The 15,805-nt window shown below is 31.4% G+C and overlaps 1 protein-coding gene across 2 annotated transcripts; it reads left to right on the top strand.

Moving 5' to 3' along the window:
• The first annotated feature begins 10,675 nt into the window (after positions 1-10,675).
• On the top strand, positions 10,676-13,865 carry LOC120078682 (abscisic acid receptor PYR1-like). 2 transcript variants are annotated; one of them, XM_039032982.1, is made up of 3 exons: positions 10,676-11,440; positions 11,845-11,907; positions 13,524-13,865. In XM_039032982.1, exons 1-3 carry the CDS (start codon positions 10,786-10,788, stop codon positions 13,544-13,546), a joined length of 741 nt encoding a protein of 246 aa, XP_038888910.1. In that variant the 5' UTR covers positions 10,676-10,785; the 3' UTR covers positions 13,547-13,865. The 2 variants fall into 2 exon arrangements, with proteins under 2 accessions (XP_038888910.1, XP_038888911.1); XM_039032983.1 differs by lacking the exon at positions 11,845-11,907 and having other exon boundaries at positions 10,690-11,440.
• The last annotated feature ends 1,940 nt before the right edge of the window (positions 13,866-15,805 follow it).

Here is a 15,805-nt window from a genome sequence, read left to right as displayed (position 1 = left end):
CTATTTCAAAATCACCTCCAAATATGTATTGTACTTTGCTCACCAAGCAAAGATTGTTTAATTCTTCATACTTAACAAATTTACACTTAATAATTCATTTCATTGGTTCAAACAAACTTTGAAATCTTCAAGTTCTTCAAAAGTATAAAGATCAAAAGGACTAGAAATAAACTAAAAAAGGTTGTCTGAGGCTCCAATTTGGAATGAGTTGAGTGGGCTATAAGAGTTCACTTAGCATTTGAAGCGTTTGACAAGAAAATGGTGGCTACAGTAGCATAATTTTACAAGTCCATGATTAAAATATCAAACTCCCTCACCTTCCAATGTTTTCAAAGACTCCACCTCCCAGCAACCAACTCTGACAACCACCTTCGTCGAAGACCACACCTTCGACATCCAATTTCATGCGAACTACTTTGACAATTACCTCCACGGGCAACTTTGATGATCACCTATAGTGACCAACTTTGGTGAACACTCCATCAACCAGTTTACAGTGTTTAATGGTCTTTTTTATAGTAATTAATTTAACATTAATGGAAACATTTTGAATGTATAGCAAACCAAATAATTTTTTGCATAAGAACACTTTTTGAGAAAATATTGTAACCAAACACATGAGTGATTTTATTTTAAATTTTTTTTATAAAAAGTGTTTAAATGAAAATGAATTTTTGAAAAAATAAAATCTTAGTAAACTACAATGAAATCTTTCAATTTCTGATTTGATAATGTTCAACTCTATGTATTCCTCGAGACATAGAGTACATTGAATGTACATAAATGACTATAACAAAGTACTTGTTATTCGTAGTAATAGCGACTAAAAGATGAATGTTTTTATGTTGTGAAAATTAGTTAATAACGAGCTTTATAGCTCCATAATGTTTCAGTTTATGCTCCTACCTATTATCTGGATATACCAAGAAAGATATACGGTCCAATGAGTCTACTAAAAAATATTTACTCATGGGTGGGGCAAGTTCTTCTATTTTGGTGAACAGAACAGGTTCATAATCAAGATCAATTCCTTTTTCAAATCCTACGACAGCTGCACAAGCCCTTCCTACATGCCATCAATGACCTACGAATAGGAAGAATCCTAGAATAAAATGAGAAGTCACAGGCCTATCTGTTGGGGTTGATGCCCTAAATCTCGTAGCGTCTTATATTTTTTGAACACTTGTATGAACAAACAGTTTGTGATTTATAATATGAGATATTTTATTCACTTAAGTCTATGAAATATGAGATATTTTAGTTGCATTAACCACAAACTAATAAACTCAGATCCATGGTTATCGTTGTAACTTAAGCATGTATGTGGAGACATACAAGTGGATTATGCTTTAAGGATAACCTAAATGATCTGTATTATATGGATAGATGAGGGATACCTTATCCTAGTGACACTACGGATACGGTTCGCTTTGTAGGTGTTACAAATGTTGTAAAGTGTTACAAATGATATGATCCTGATCATTGATGTAGAGACATGCGAGCGGGAGTATCCTATACAAATGAGTTTGTATAAGAGATCGGACCACAAAATGGTTAGTCTCGTTATATAACGTCGTTCATAATTGAGACTTTCATTTCACTAGGATGACCATAGGTAACATGACCTTAATCTTGAGTGAGTTGTGAACTCCTACCTATGAGAGCGACCCTTTGATTTGCATGGGTATGAGTGGCCAGATCGCCGACTCAAACCTACCACTTTTGGGGATTCGTCTGATTGGGGAGCTGGGAACTTAGCTACACAAGATGAAATTCATCCTTCCCCGAAGCAAGGGTAAGTAGATAAATTGCTCCATTAAGGGCTGATTCCGGAGCTTGAACAAATGTGGCACCACACCTTCTCTTAGCCTAAGAAGGGTTTAGTCATAGTGGGACTATGGTATATTGTTCATTAGAGGAATCAGTGGTACTTAAGGAGTTAGATGTAACTACAAGGGCAAAACAGTAAATTGGCGTAGCTGTACTTACGAGCGATTTATGAATGGTCATCGTACTGTTGATTGGTTATATCCGATGGACACAGAAATATATTTGTACTACAAATAGTACAACTGTCGGTCTTTAGTAGAGTGCTCGACAATTAACGGATGGTGGATATCGTAATTAAAGAGTATACTCAGTTATTCACGTACTGTTAGAGCTTCAAGCTACAGGTCCATAAAGTCCCTTTGGTAGCTCAATGGATTCATGTTGAGAATCAATTTTTGGGTTAGTTTGAAGTGTTCAAATTAACAAGAGAGAATTTGATTATATATGATATAATTAAATTAGTTCAATTATATATGATATAATTGATTTAATGTATTTGATACATTATTATTTGATTGGAGAAATTAATATAAATATGATTTATATTAAATGCTATAAAAGAGAAAAAGAACTATGGTTTATATGTTGCATATGATGCAATATTAAAACTATAAGTTATAAATATAATATGATAAATTAGTTATTGTATTTATTTATAAATAATTAATTATGAGATAATTGATTTTGTTTTCTCCAATAACCACCTTAGTTGGTGACGGTTTATGGCTAACTGATGAATAAAGATGAAAATAGTTTTCATTATTCATTCCATACGATTCACGGATCAAGTAATCAAATTACTTGTTGAGAGAGTAAATGATAAGTCATCGAGTTTTCTATACGATAGTTACTCGCTTACTACGATGATCGAGTTTCAAGTCTATATGACAGATTCTTCCTTTTGTCGCATACTCGATCGTCTAGTTCCTCTATTCCTTTATCCAAATCCATACAGAGCCCACAACTTCTTGATTCTCACATCGAGAATACCAAGGTAATTGAATGGTGGTGTCCAGTTTTGATGAGGATCAAGGATCGAGTTGTACTCACTGGTGATCGAAGATCTTCTAGTTGCTCGTTGTGTTCGTGTTGTTGGACGCGTTGGTGATTGATCGAGGAAATACTAGAAGAAAGAGTTCTTCAAAGGTATTCTACTCGATCCCTTTGTATTTAATCTTCGAAGCAAGCTGTAATTTATTCTTTGATGCATAACTGTTCTGTTTGATTGTAAATGTTTATGTTTTTCAACAATGGACTTTGAAACAATCCACTTCCACTCATTGGTTCTCTAATTTTAGAGTTCCTTCATTATCCTTTTCCCTGTCACATGTTGAATTCTTACTAAAGTTGCTTCAATTGGAGGTGGCTAAGTTTCAAGAAGACAAGCTAGATGAAGCAATGCCTTTGATTAGGCCTTCATTTATTCCAATTGATAGATTGATTGGCAGTGGGCGTGAATCAATACTACTTGACCTCTATCTTATAATTATGAAAGTATAGCGCTCATCGAGGGTTGCACCAGTCCTAAAAGAATATAGTGGGGAGGTGCCATCTCTGAGAGAGAGAAAGCGAGATGGAAAAAAAAGATTCAAGATAGTAAATTGAATGGTGAACATTGAATAACCAGTTCAAATAGACTCTCACACCATATAGTAGAGAGCCAAATGTGTGAGTTATACCGAGTACTCAGTAAATTATAGACCACTTCAAATCTTCGTTTTTGAAAGGGACAATCAACTCCACAAATATTGATCGAAACTTAAACCATTGTATAGGTATGAAATTTGAGAAAGCACAACAATTGAAATAGGTAGTTCGTATTGGTACCCGATTTATTCCCATATTCCAATCAATGAGGTACTCATGTTTGATTGAAGATTCCACGGTAGTTGTCGTTCTAGCTTCTCTTGATCTGAGGTACGAATATCTCTTTTTTATGACTTCCACTTATCGATCCCGACCTAGAAAAGTGACCGATTAGGGCTTTATTGATGAATGAAAGGAAATGGTTTATGAGCCCTAGCCCTGTAAGCCCACACCTGTTTAGAGTAGATCGTTCAACACCTACGGATCAAACCCATTTTTTACCTATTGGTCCTAACATAATAGATGATCGAATGGCTGCCCCCCTAATTACTAGACCAACCTATTATGAGATACTATGATTAGCCCTGAATGGGGTCTTGATTTGAAGTTTGTTCAATCTTTTGATACAAGCGATTCAATAACAGTTCTGTTTTCTTGCTGTCATTGTCCTTGCATTTGTTTGCATCCTTCTTTCTCATCATTTTCATAATGTACACAATAATTGAATCCAGACCCATCAGACTTTTGCTGAATCTGGCACTGGAAGTTATCTCACTACTTCACATGAGCTTCTCAAGAAGGATTAGAATCCCACATATATAATGAGTATAGTTCTCATAGAAGTCAAGATACCATTGATTTTCTCATTCATGATTTTACCCATAAGCTAAGGCACGTTCTTCATGTTGCAATTGATAGAATCATCCTGAGAATCAAGATAACTTATGGTTTCCCAAATAGGAAAAGGGAGGGGGGAAGAGGAAGATGGGACTCATTACTTCCCACTGGGCGAGAGGTGTACCTACCCACTCATCAATCATGGTATTTAGCTGACTTGTGTGCAAAGATCCAACATTCCTTCAATTATCATATAGAATAACGATCGACAAGTCCAGAGTGTGCACCACCAAGAGATTGAAGTACGCTTGCAAGATTCTATGAATCGCAACATTCTTCTCTACTATGTGATTATGTGAGAAGTCAATCTCAAGACTATCCCAATACAAAAGGCATTGAATTCAGATCCCTCACTTAGTCAATAGAACCATCTGGTTTGATCTGCTGCTTCAACTCGGTCAAATGCATCAACACCTTCTTAAATTGTTTTTAAAGGATAACTTATCATTATTTATTCTTTGGAATCATTTATCTAAGTTAAGAATGTTTTTTTTTGTGTGTTATCATGGGGGTGTCCTAAACTTGACAACTACCACTTTTAGATTTACGTTATTGTGCAATACTGTGGAGTTAGAGAAATATTGATTACTTTTGTACACATCCAACATGGAGTTTTCTCACTTAATCAATGATATTAATTTTTAGCTTCATCTTACATATTTTGTGCATGTTTAATAGCATTAGTACATCCTAAAATGACTAAATGGACGAAGAATAATGTAACTTAAAATTTAATACATTTTTTAAAAACGGTGGTACAAGTATTTACATTTCTATTCATAAAGTATGATTTTAATATTTGTATAACACCAAAAAAAAAAAAAAAAAACCCAAAAACAACTCAAAATCCTAAATCCATACTTAAGAACTCAATATTAAACATATCAGAAACTTAAAACATAAATCATAAACCATAAACTTGAACTAAAATAATCTGCACTCCAATTATAAACTTCCTGAACTCCATCTAAAATATAGTTTTCATCCAAATATAGACTTTCTAAACCTAAACTAAAATAATATGCACTCGAAACATAGATTTTTAAAACTCATATTAGTTTGTACTTAAAACACAAATTAATCAACTATATAAATTATTATAACTCACCGAATATAACAGATAAACTATTATAACTTTACACGGAAACACCAACAATTTTTTAAAATTTAAAAATAAAAAACAAAATTTAGAATGCAATGATTGATAGAAGGTAATGTGGAAGCATATTCTAGCATGACGAATCAAATTAAATAATTTTAATGGGACAATAATTATTTTAAAAAAAAGGCAAAAAATGATAATATATTATGGATATGCTAAGAAAAAGAAAATGGGATAATTAATTTGATTAGCTGGAAAAGACGTGGCATATGATGCTGACGGCTTACTTCCTTTCCCAATGAGCTTCAACCTCATCCTCTTTCCCACGTCATTTTTGTTACTTTAATTAATTTATTTACATGGAAACAAAAAGCGACACAATAATAGTTTAGTTGGTCTGCCTCCATTATTATAATTAATTGTGTTTTCAAAGCCTAATATTAATAATTATAAATATATATATATATAAATTCCTTCTTGTTATTTGTAATCCTACCTCTTCATTTCAATTCATTGAAATTGATATGATATGATATCTAACGAACAAAATATTAGTCCATCCAATCTCTCCAAATTTTCTTTGTCAAAGGAGGAAAAGAAAATCAACCTAATTTAAAGTTTATTTTGTTTAGTAATGTCAAACCTTATAAATTTTTGTTGTTGAGGTTTCATTTATGTATATAATGATTTAGAAAAATCTTAATCCAGATTAGTCTCTTTACGACGGTAAAATTGCTACATCGTGGTCAATAATAGATCCAGAACTTTATGAAGGGCACAATTTCATACAAATACATTTTAGATTCCATCCATATAATATACAAATTATATAATATTATCAACACGATCATAACTAATTGATATATGGATAATTACAGAACTAGAATGTTATGTTAGGAGACACAACTTTAAATAAGGTTAGAACTTTAGTCCATTAACGCCAACATTTGTGTCATATATAGTTCTCGAACTTTAAAAAGTATATACAAGATCATTGATATCTTGATTAGTGTGCCTAATATGTAGTACCAGACATTTTTTAAAAAAAATGATGTAACTATTGGCTACACAATTGAAACTATAGGGCTCAATTAAAAACAAAAATAAGTTTTTAGTATAATACAATAATTAGATTTTAAGCATTTTCAATATTTTATGAGATTTTTAGATACTAAATTGAAAGTTGATATATCTATAAGAGAAGATATTTATTAGTCATAATTTTAAAAACTAAGAATTAAACTTGTATTGACTTGAATGTAGTTTTAAAATAAAAGTAAAGTAAATTAACAAAGCAAAAAATTTATATATGAAAATGATGTTTATATGCCTTAATTTTCAAAAACAAAAAATGAATCACTAAATAATTACCAAACGAACCTAAATTTAAAAAATATCTATAAACAAACATGAACACATATGTCAAAAAAAATGGATAAGTTTTTCAAGCTATTATATATGTGTGTGTGAAATTTTAAGCAACAAAAATCTGTTAAAATGAAGAAGAAAAAGCAGCAGCCTCGTAGCAGATTTAAACTCAGGTTGTTAGGATGCAATAGTTCCACCACTACCAAAGCAAGATCTTGTTTTATGTCATAGGGCACATGCTGTGTATATTCAGTATTTAAATAAATGTTTTTTATATTTAATAAAAAAAATATTTATATATGTAAAAACGACACGATGTAGGGGGAAGGGGGCATGTATCCCTTTGTCGCTTCATAAATTCGCTCCTGATTGTGGTCAACAATTTTACACCCTTTGAATATAGAGCGATACTTTTGAGTTAAACTTAACTATTAAGAATTTGTTTTCATTTGTTTTCTAAGTACTTAATTTAAGCATTTAGAAAAATTAATCCAAACATATCCTAATCTATACATTAACAATTACAATGTGACAATCTTATTTAATAAATTTTCATCACCCAGATAGTTTTAACCCTTTCTTTTAATGAAATAACACATTGATTGTAGCTTAGTTTTCTATATCAATGCTTTAAATATATATATAAAAGATTACGGGTTAAGTTCAAGAATAATATTATTTTTAAAAGTAATGAAAAAAATGAGGTACATAGGAAATAAATATGAAAGCAAAAGTATGGACAAAAATATGGTAGTTTTTTATGGGAAGGAAAATCGTGTACCTGGTACACGATTACCTTTCTATCCAGTTATCGCCTATATCAGTCGACTTGGTCAAAGGACCAAACTCATAGATGGGATCCACAATTTGATCATTATTATTTTTTTCTTTTTTTTTTTTTTTTTTAATTTCTTACTAACAATTTTGCTTGTAATATAAGAAAAAATAGTGTGTTATGATAAAATATAATTTCATTAGTTCTCTAATTTCAAAATAGAAGTTTACATGGAGTTAAAATTTCGAATTACAAGTCACTCAGTTTTCCACAAGATGGTCATTTTCATGTGCCTCTAGATTAGATTCGCCTTGTTATCGTTTTCGTTTACGACGAATACATCTTTGATCAGTATCAGCAACATTGAGTCGTCTTGTCTACTGAAAAATACTTTTTACATTTACCAAGGTTTGACCACACATTGAACCCAACTCTAGTAAATTGTGTTGTACCGAATACTGTTGTACATCTTGGACAAAATTATTATGTATTATGAAAAAAATTAATACTAAATAATATTCATATCATATAATTGGGAAATGTAAAATAATCCAACTCTTATCATGTAGTAATAGTAAGCATCATCAGGTGTGATAAATCGTCTTGTGGTTCAATGTACAAGAAAAATAGTTATATGATATAGCTGGTCCATTTGTTATTTCTCCATGTGCACAATGATCATGATGTGCACGCCAGTACAATATATATTCTACATGAAACCGGCACTAGTCTTGGTCATGCTTACAAATCAATCTGGCATGGTGTCGGGAATGTATAGCACAACAAAGATATCATTTGTCGTAGACTGAACTATCTCAACACACGATCTAGTTGATGTCATTCTACTATATGAAAGCATATAAGAAGGCTAATGGTCAACCAAATGTCTTGACCATCACAGTAACTAGGGAGTAATGATCAAATATGTTGCGTGGTCCAATTAATCTAGAAAAAAGAATAATTAGACACCCAAAAAATTTGTAAGATTCATTTGTATATTTATTTGTTACCTTATTATGCATCAATGGGTCAAATATTTGTCGATCTACTAGCAACATATTTGCTAACAGTTCAGAGGCAGCTAATACACCACTCCATCTAAAATTTTAATATATATAAATATAATTAATTAATTAATTAATTTATTTATTTTATTACATAAAATGATAACGAAATAAATATATAAATAGAGTCATACTGGGCACTGAGTGGACATTAGACAATGACTTGGGACCTATAATTGGACGTGTGGTGCTATAATTTTAAATCTTTCATAAGCTCATATTTATAGTAGTATCAGTGACCCTGCTATTTCCAACGCTTGTGCATTTGTAGTATGACAAAGTTCTCTATAAAGTCATGCAAGGCAGGCGCCACCCCACGAGTACGTACCAACGCACTCGAAATCAGAAAACAGTGGGAGAAATATAATATGGACTAGAGTGTTCGACTTTTCAGCGAACAAGAATCCTCTAATAAGTTGCATAATGCATGCTCGTGCATATCTTTGTACGGTGATGTCGTTGGCATCGGGAGGCAACTTTGGAAATTGGGACGTTAACCACGGGATACACTAGAATTACTATCCCATATCTATTGTGAACAATAGATATTTTGTTGATATAGTTGCATAGGATTAGAAAGACTAGGATCCATGATGCACAAAACTAGGATCCATGATGCACAAAACTAGGATTAAAACAATCGATAACATTTCTATTAAACATAAAATAAGGTGACTATATAACATTTCTATTAGACTTAAAATAAAGTGATTTGAAGTATTGCAAGTACAATTTTAACAAGAGAAAGAAGACGGTTTCAAAATATGGAATAGTCCCACAATAGATATATATTCAAATAGGAAAAGTTTTCATTACTACTTTGTATAGAAAAATTTTCGGACTCTATTTATTACTAACTCAATGTGCTTCAACATCAACATACTAACTTCATTCGTCCTAAAAACATTTTATTATTTGTCACATCAACATATTTTTAAAAATGATAAGAAATTCACTTATTAACTTTAAAAAATAGTTACGTTGATAAATTTTATTACTCTTGCTTTACTAGAAATTGTCCTAAAATATGGGTTGGAATGTTGCCATGTCACTCACGCCACAATATAATCCAATAAATTAAGGGACCATTTGGAAAAAAATATTTTTCAAAAAATTCATTTTTATTTAAACACTTTTGGTAAAAACTGATTGAAATAGACTTGAAAAACTATTTTGAGTAGTTGTCAAACATTTCAATTTTTTTCCAAATGACTTATTCTTTTAAATAAACACTTAAAAATATATTCCAAACGCACCCCAAATGGATATTCAAGATTACCTTGACACAACACATAACTTCGACAAATTTGTTATTAAAAAAGAAAAAGGAAAATAAATTCATGGACAAATAAATAAATACATTCTTTTTTTTTAAAAAAAAAAACTTCCTAGACAATAAATATTTGATAAATGCCTCGAAAACAACAATGAGTGTCAATCTAAACATACAACTTAATTGATTAACACATATATCATCTACAAAGAAGTAGAGGTAAACAACATAACCTATTAAACCAAACCGAATGATGAATCCAATTTAATCGAACCAAAAATTCTATTTTTATTGAAGCATCGGTTCAGTTCAATTTAAAATTTGTAGAGAATCAAATTTTTTGATTAGGTTGGATTGTTTATATTGTGTATAAACAAAAATAAAAAACCGACTCGAATTCATAGGTTGGATGGAAAGACTTTTTAAACCCAACCCAATTGTTCGGATAGTAAATTTCTTCGACCCATTAAAAAAATGAACCAACCCAACCCAAGCATGAAATATTTGGATTGGGTTGATTCGAGTTAATCAGATCATTTATTTAAAATTTTGTTCAAGAAAGAAACACAACGTAAATATGTAAAAATATTATTTAATTATTTTATATATTGAATTAAAATTAACATCTCAATTTCAATAAATTATATAAAATGGAACCGAATCGAAGTATATACATATAAAATCGAAATTTGTACATAGAGGAAATAGGATAAGATGCTTATTTCTTACTTTGACATTTTTCTTGAACCGTTTCACTCTCCAACAAGAAAATTTAGAAAGCAAAATTTATTTTTTAAAAATAAATAAATAAATAAAGTTTGAACAAAAAGTCCTCTCTCTCTCATCCGTCTAAAGCCCGACATTTGGAAAAGAAAAGCGCTTAACAGAGATGGAAAAGGGCGAACCGTCAGAAATCGACCACCACCAGACCGCCACCGCCACCGTCACCGCCCACCACCTCGCCTTCCCGGCCGGATTATCTCAGCAAGAGTTCGACAACCTGAAACAACTCATCTTCGAGTTCCACACCTACGAACTCCGCCCCGGCCAATGCTCCTCCCTCCTCTCTCAACTAATCCGAGCGCCGCGCGATGTCGTTTGGTCCGTCGTCCGCCGCTTCGATAAACCTCAAACTTACAAACACTTCATCAAGAGCTGTACCGTCGCCGAAGACTTCGTAATGACTGTAGGATGTACCAGAGACGTCAATGTAATCTCAGGCCTCCCGGCGGCAACGAGTACAGAGCGGCTCGATATACTTGACGACGATCGGTATGTGACTGGTTTCAGTATCACCGGCGGTGAGCATCGGTTAAGGAACTACCGGTCTGTTACGACAGTTCATGAAATGGAGCGAGATGGTCAGATCTGGACCGTCGTTTTGGAATCGTACATCGTGGATGTGCCGGAAGGGAATACAGAAGAGGATACACGTTTATTTGCAGATACGGTTGTGAAATTGAATCTGCAGAAGCTTACATCCGTTACTGAAGGAATGGTTCGTGCCGTTGATTCTGCTGTTGTTGCTGCTGCTGCTGCTGCAGGTACTACACCTACATCTAAATCGCCACACTGATTTCAGATTCTCGAAAAGGAAAAGGAACAAACAAAAATACCATTGAAAATGAAAAGGAGAAAGAGGCATTATATTTCTTAATTTCTTCTTCTTCTTCATCTCTTATTGATTTCGATTTTGAATTACTTCTCGTTGTCTTGGGGGAATTTGGTGCGCGACTGTGAGTATGGTTTTTCTTTTTGTTCATTTTCTTGTATGAAGAACAACGAAATATCCTCTACTTCCAACAACAAAACGAATTGATTGGGATATTAATCAATTGTTCTTATTCATTTTTCTTTCCTCCCATGAAAATGAAATTCTGTGTGTTTTCAGTTCAAATTTTCAATGATTATGATGGGAAGAATCAAGTGTATAACAATGACATTTCAGGCCATAATATCTGTGTGAACGTTGAGAAGAAGGATTTGGCAGTTGTGCTTCTGGGCATACTTAGTATGTACACTGTACCATTCACTTCTCTGTAATTCACTCTGTTTGGGATTTTAATTAGAAACCATTTTGCTACAAATAAGTTAGATATCAATTAGGTTGAGAAATCGACATAAAAATTTACATGATTCTCTAATAGTGTGTTAGCTATGTATACGATAAAAGGGAGTGAACAATTTATTATTAGAGAAAAAATTTCTGATTATAGAGTTGAGTTAGAAAATTTATTTAACGCATATTCCTCTAAACCCTACATTTATTGGCAAAGGAACAAAGTAGTTTATATAGCAAAATCCCCAAATTTACATCACGATAGAGAATCGATACAGAGATTTACATTGTTTACTAATACTGTGTTAGTTACATCCATAGGTAGAAGAAGAGACCAGTTTATGATTAGAGAGTAAATAACACATTGTAGAGTAGAAACCCCAATAGAATTAGTGAGTTTATTTAGTGCACTCTTCTAAACCCTACATCTATGGGCAAAGGAAGAGGGTAGTTTATATAATGAGATTCCTGTATTTGGTCGTTTGGAGTGTTAAACAATATATTCAAGGCATTCCACTACAAGTTAAGTGTAGTGATGCATTCTTTTAGTACAATAGGTGAGATATAGAGTATGGATATTTTGAATCCCCGAGTTCAAAAGAAAGAGTACAAATCAGCTACGATCAATTTAGGAGGATTGCTTTGTTTGTGTGGTGGAGTGAGTGAGTCTATATGTTGCCATTAATTAGTTGATAGTATAGTGATTTGGAAAGGGGATTTTTGGGAGAAAGTATGAGTAGAGGGGGAGAAGGATTAGGGTTTAAAGGGAAGTAGATGAGGAATTATGAATGGATCCATGGCTATTCTAAAAATGGGGACAGGAATGAGTAGGCCATAGAAGTTTTAGCTTTTGTCATAAAGCTATCAGCAAACACACTCTCTCACCCTCTCCTAAAAATGAGAGAAATATATGTGTTGTTGTTGATGTTGTTGACACAGCCATTTGTGTCAGTTGGGCATGTGCAATTTTCCCCTTTCAGAATCTCTCTCTATTTTTTTCTCTCACATCATGGTTTCCTTTGGCCTTGATTGAAAAAAGCAATTCCTAAACAGTTGGGTCCTCCAACTTAATTCCATTGGACTTGTTCTGGTAATTATAAGACTCCCTGTTCTGGTAACTATACCTCCTCCCTTCTTCTGCCTCTCATTCCTCTTTCTTACTATTTGGATTTTTTCTGTACGGATGACCTTTTGTTTTTTAGATGAAATTTGACCGACTTTTTCTTTTTTCTTTTTTGAAAGAAAGCTCCCTATCCCTTTATTGGAGTCGCTAAGCCTTTCTCCAATTAATTTTTTCTTTCGTCGCTCTAAGGATTCGTCGGATGGATGACCAAAATTTTGGAGAAAAAATTTAAAGTGCTCCACTTTTTTAGAAGGTTTTTTTTTTTTTTTTTTTTTTTTTTTTTTGATAAATCTATGGCTAATGTCAAAATTGGTTGAAAATAACAAAATCTTGCTCTCTTACTCTCATTCTTGCACTCTTGCTCCTTTTCCTCTTACAAATCATTCCCCTCTCTCCCTTTTACAGTATTGATCTCTTACTCTTGCTCATTGGTCTTGCTCTCTAGTTTCGTTCTGCAATGCAAATTGAATAGAAGGAGAGAAGAAAAAGACGATCGGAGCTGTTTGTGTGGACTTGTCGAAGCTGGTGGATGGTCTCGTTGAAGTTGGTCCCATTGGAGAAGAAGAGCACTGGAAGAATAATCATAACAAGAAATAATGGTAATTTTGTAAAATTGTTTGATGATGAGGTAAGCAAAAGGTCAAAATTCTTAAATTTAAAAAGTGGGGCAAAAATCATTTTGGGCCTTGAGAATGGGTCTTTTAATCAATTTTCTCGCTTTTGCTCTTGTACTGGTTCACTTTCTTGCCTTTTTTCTCTACACTTGGTTTATTTGACGTTTGTAAAAGTTGCATACGTTGCCAACCATTGTTGCGAGTTGCGAGAGAAAGAAGAAACAATTAATTCTGCTTCTTGTCGTTGTTGATGCTTCCAGGAGAGGGAGTATTGTTGTCAAAAAAAAACAAATCTAGCAAGTGATTTAGAGGAAGAAAACGTGGGTGGATTTTTAAAGAGAGAAATATAACCAGAGCTGAGAGAGGAAAGAAGAAAAGGAAATATTGAAAAAGGTTTGAAAAGGGATATAAAGCTTTATTTTGAAAAACAAGGTAGAATAACAATTTGGCAAATTTTTTAGGTCAATTACAAGATATATGGAATTAAAATTGGGATTAAAATATTGATGCCGATATTAGTTTTGGGATTTCAATTTCATAGATATATTGGTGGATATAATGACAAATAAATAAATATATCTAAATTAGTAATTGAATTGTGTTTACTTTCAAATTAAGGGATATATTTTGGTATTAGTGTATATTTTCATATTGAAATTAATAGATGATATTAGATATATATATTTTTATGGATATATTGATGAATATGTTGAAGTATTGAGGGATATTTTAGGGCTTGTTTAGTTCGTAATTTGGATTATGTTTTATGTTTTTAGATTCACTGAGTTCAATTATGTGTTTGATAGACAATTCAAATTCTATTTTTGAAAACTATTTTTGGATTTTGTGATCAAAACCATATAGATTCTTAAAATAAAATTTTTATATTTTTATTCTATCCAAAATTTGAATTTTAAAATTTTAAATGTAGAATTATATTAAATAAAAAATAAAAGTATTTAAAATATAGTAGGTCAAGTTATAAACTTATTTCAATTTTTTTAAAATTAAACTATGTATTATGTAATGTATTATAAATTAAAGTTAAATTTTAAATTTGGTCCCTATGGGTTGGATAAAGTTAAAAGAATCAAAGTTATTCCATATGGTTTTAAATTTTAGAAATTAGTTCCTATAGTTTGATATAACTTCATATATAGTCTCTATGATTTGTTAAATCCTCTTAAATAGTTCCTACCATAGAGACTATTTATGGAGCTTTTATCAAATCATAAGGGTAAATTCGAATCATAAATCATAAACCTAAATTTTAACTTCTTCCGAATCATAGTAACAAAAGTTTCAATTCATACTATTAATTGTATAATATTACAAAATAATAATTATATATTTTTAATATAAACCATATTTATAAATAAACTAGTAATAATTTATTATCAACTAATATTTAGTAGATAATTCTAGTTAGTTTGTAATTGTTTAAATTAGAATCTAATTTCTAAGTTTTGTTACTAAATACATATCTAAAAATATAAAAATATAACTCTATTTTTATTTAATCTATTGTTTTCAAATTTCTGTTTTCAGATTCTCTACCAAACATATTCTTAATCTTTTAGCAAAATTTTAAAATTTTAGAGGACCTATTATAAAGACAAATAAATAAAATATATTAAATAGAGCCCTGTCAGAATATTTTGAAGTAAAAAGTATTGTGAAATATTTTATTCTAAGCATAAAAGTTAAGTAGATCTAGATGTGCCATCTTGAAAGTTCTGATATCAAATTTACTATTTAATCTTTATTATCTTCTTTATGTATTAATTTATTTAAAAGTTTCAATTATATATACATATAAAATAGGGATGATAATTTTCTCAATATATATATAGGATGATAGATTTGAATCTAGTAATATTTTGAATAATTGATTTGTATTATAATTGACATTTAAATATTTATAATGAATATTATAATTCAATGGATAAAATATCAATTACCATTTAAAATGCATTTTCTTTTCTACATTCTTTGCTTGTTTTCTTTCATTAAAACTATGACGATCTGATTCTAGTTTTTTTTTAACTGTTTATTCGGCTCGTACCGATCGAACAACAGACCTTAGTTATTTATCAATCTTTACATCTAAAAT

This window comes from Benincasa hispida, chromosome 5 (assembly GCF_009727055.1).
Source record: "Benincasa hispida cultivar B227 chromosome 5, ASM972705v1, whole genome shotgun sequence".
NCBI classification, from domain to species: domain Eukaryota; kingdom Viridiplantae; phylum Streptophyta; class Magnoliopsida; order Cucurbitales; family Cucurbitaceae; genus Benincasa; species Benincasa hispida.
Note: the sequence above shows the minus strand (reverse complement) of the source record. Positions and strands in the feature narration are given on the sequence as shown.

Excerpts from the sequence above, each read along its gene's own strand:
- LOC120078682 (XM_039032982.1), top strand. The coding sequence starts at position 10,786 with ATGGAAAAGGGCGAACCGTCAGAAATCGACCACCACCAGACCGCCACC. Across the intron at positions 11,441-11,844 it reads TGCTGCTGCTGCTGCTGCAG|GCCATAATATCTGTGTGAAC; the intron begins GTACTACACCTA and ends ATGACATTTCAG. Across the intron at positions 11,908-13,523 it reads TGTGCTTCTGGGCATACTTA|TTTCGTTCTGCAATGCAAAT; the intron begins GTATGTACACTG and ends CTTGCTCTCTAG.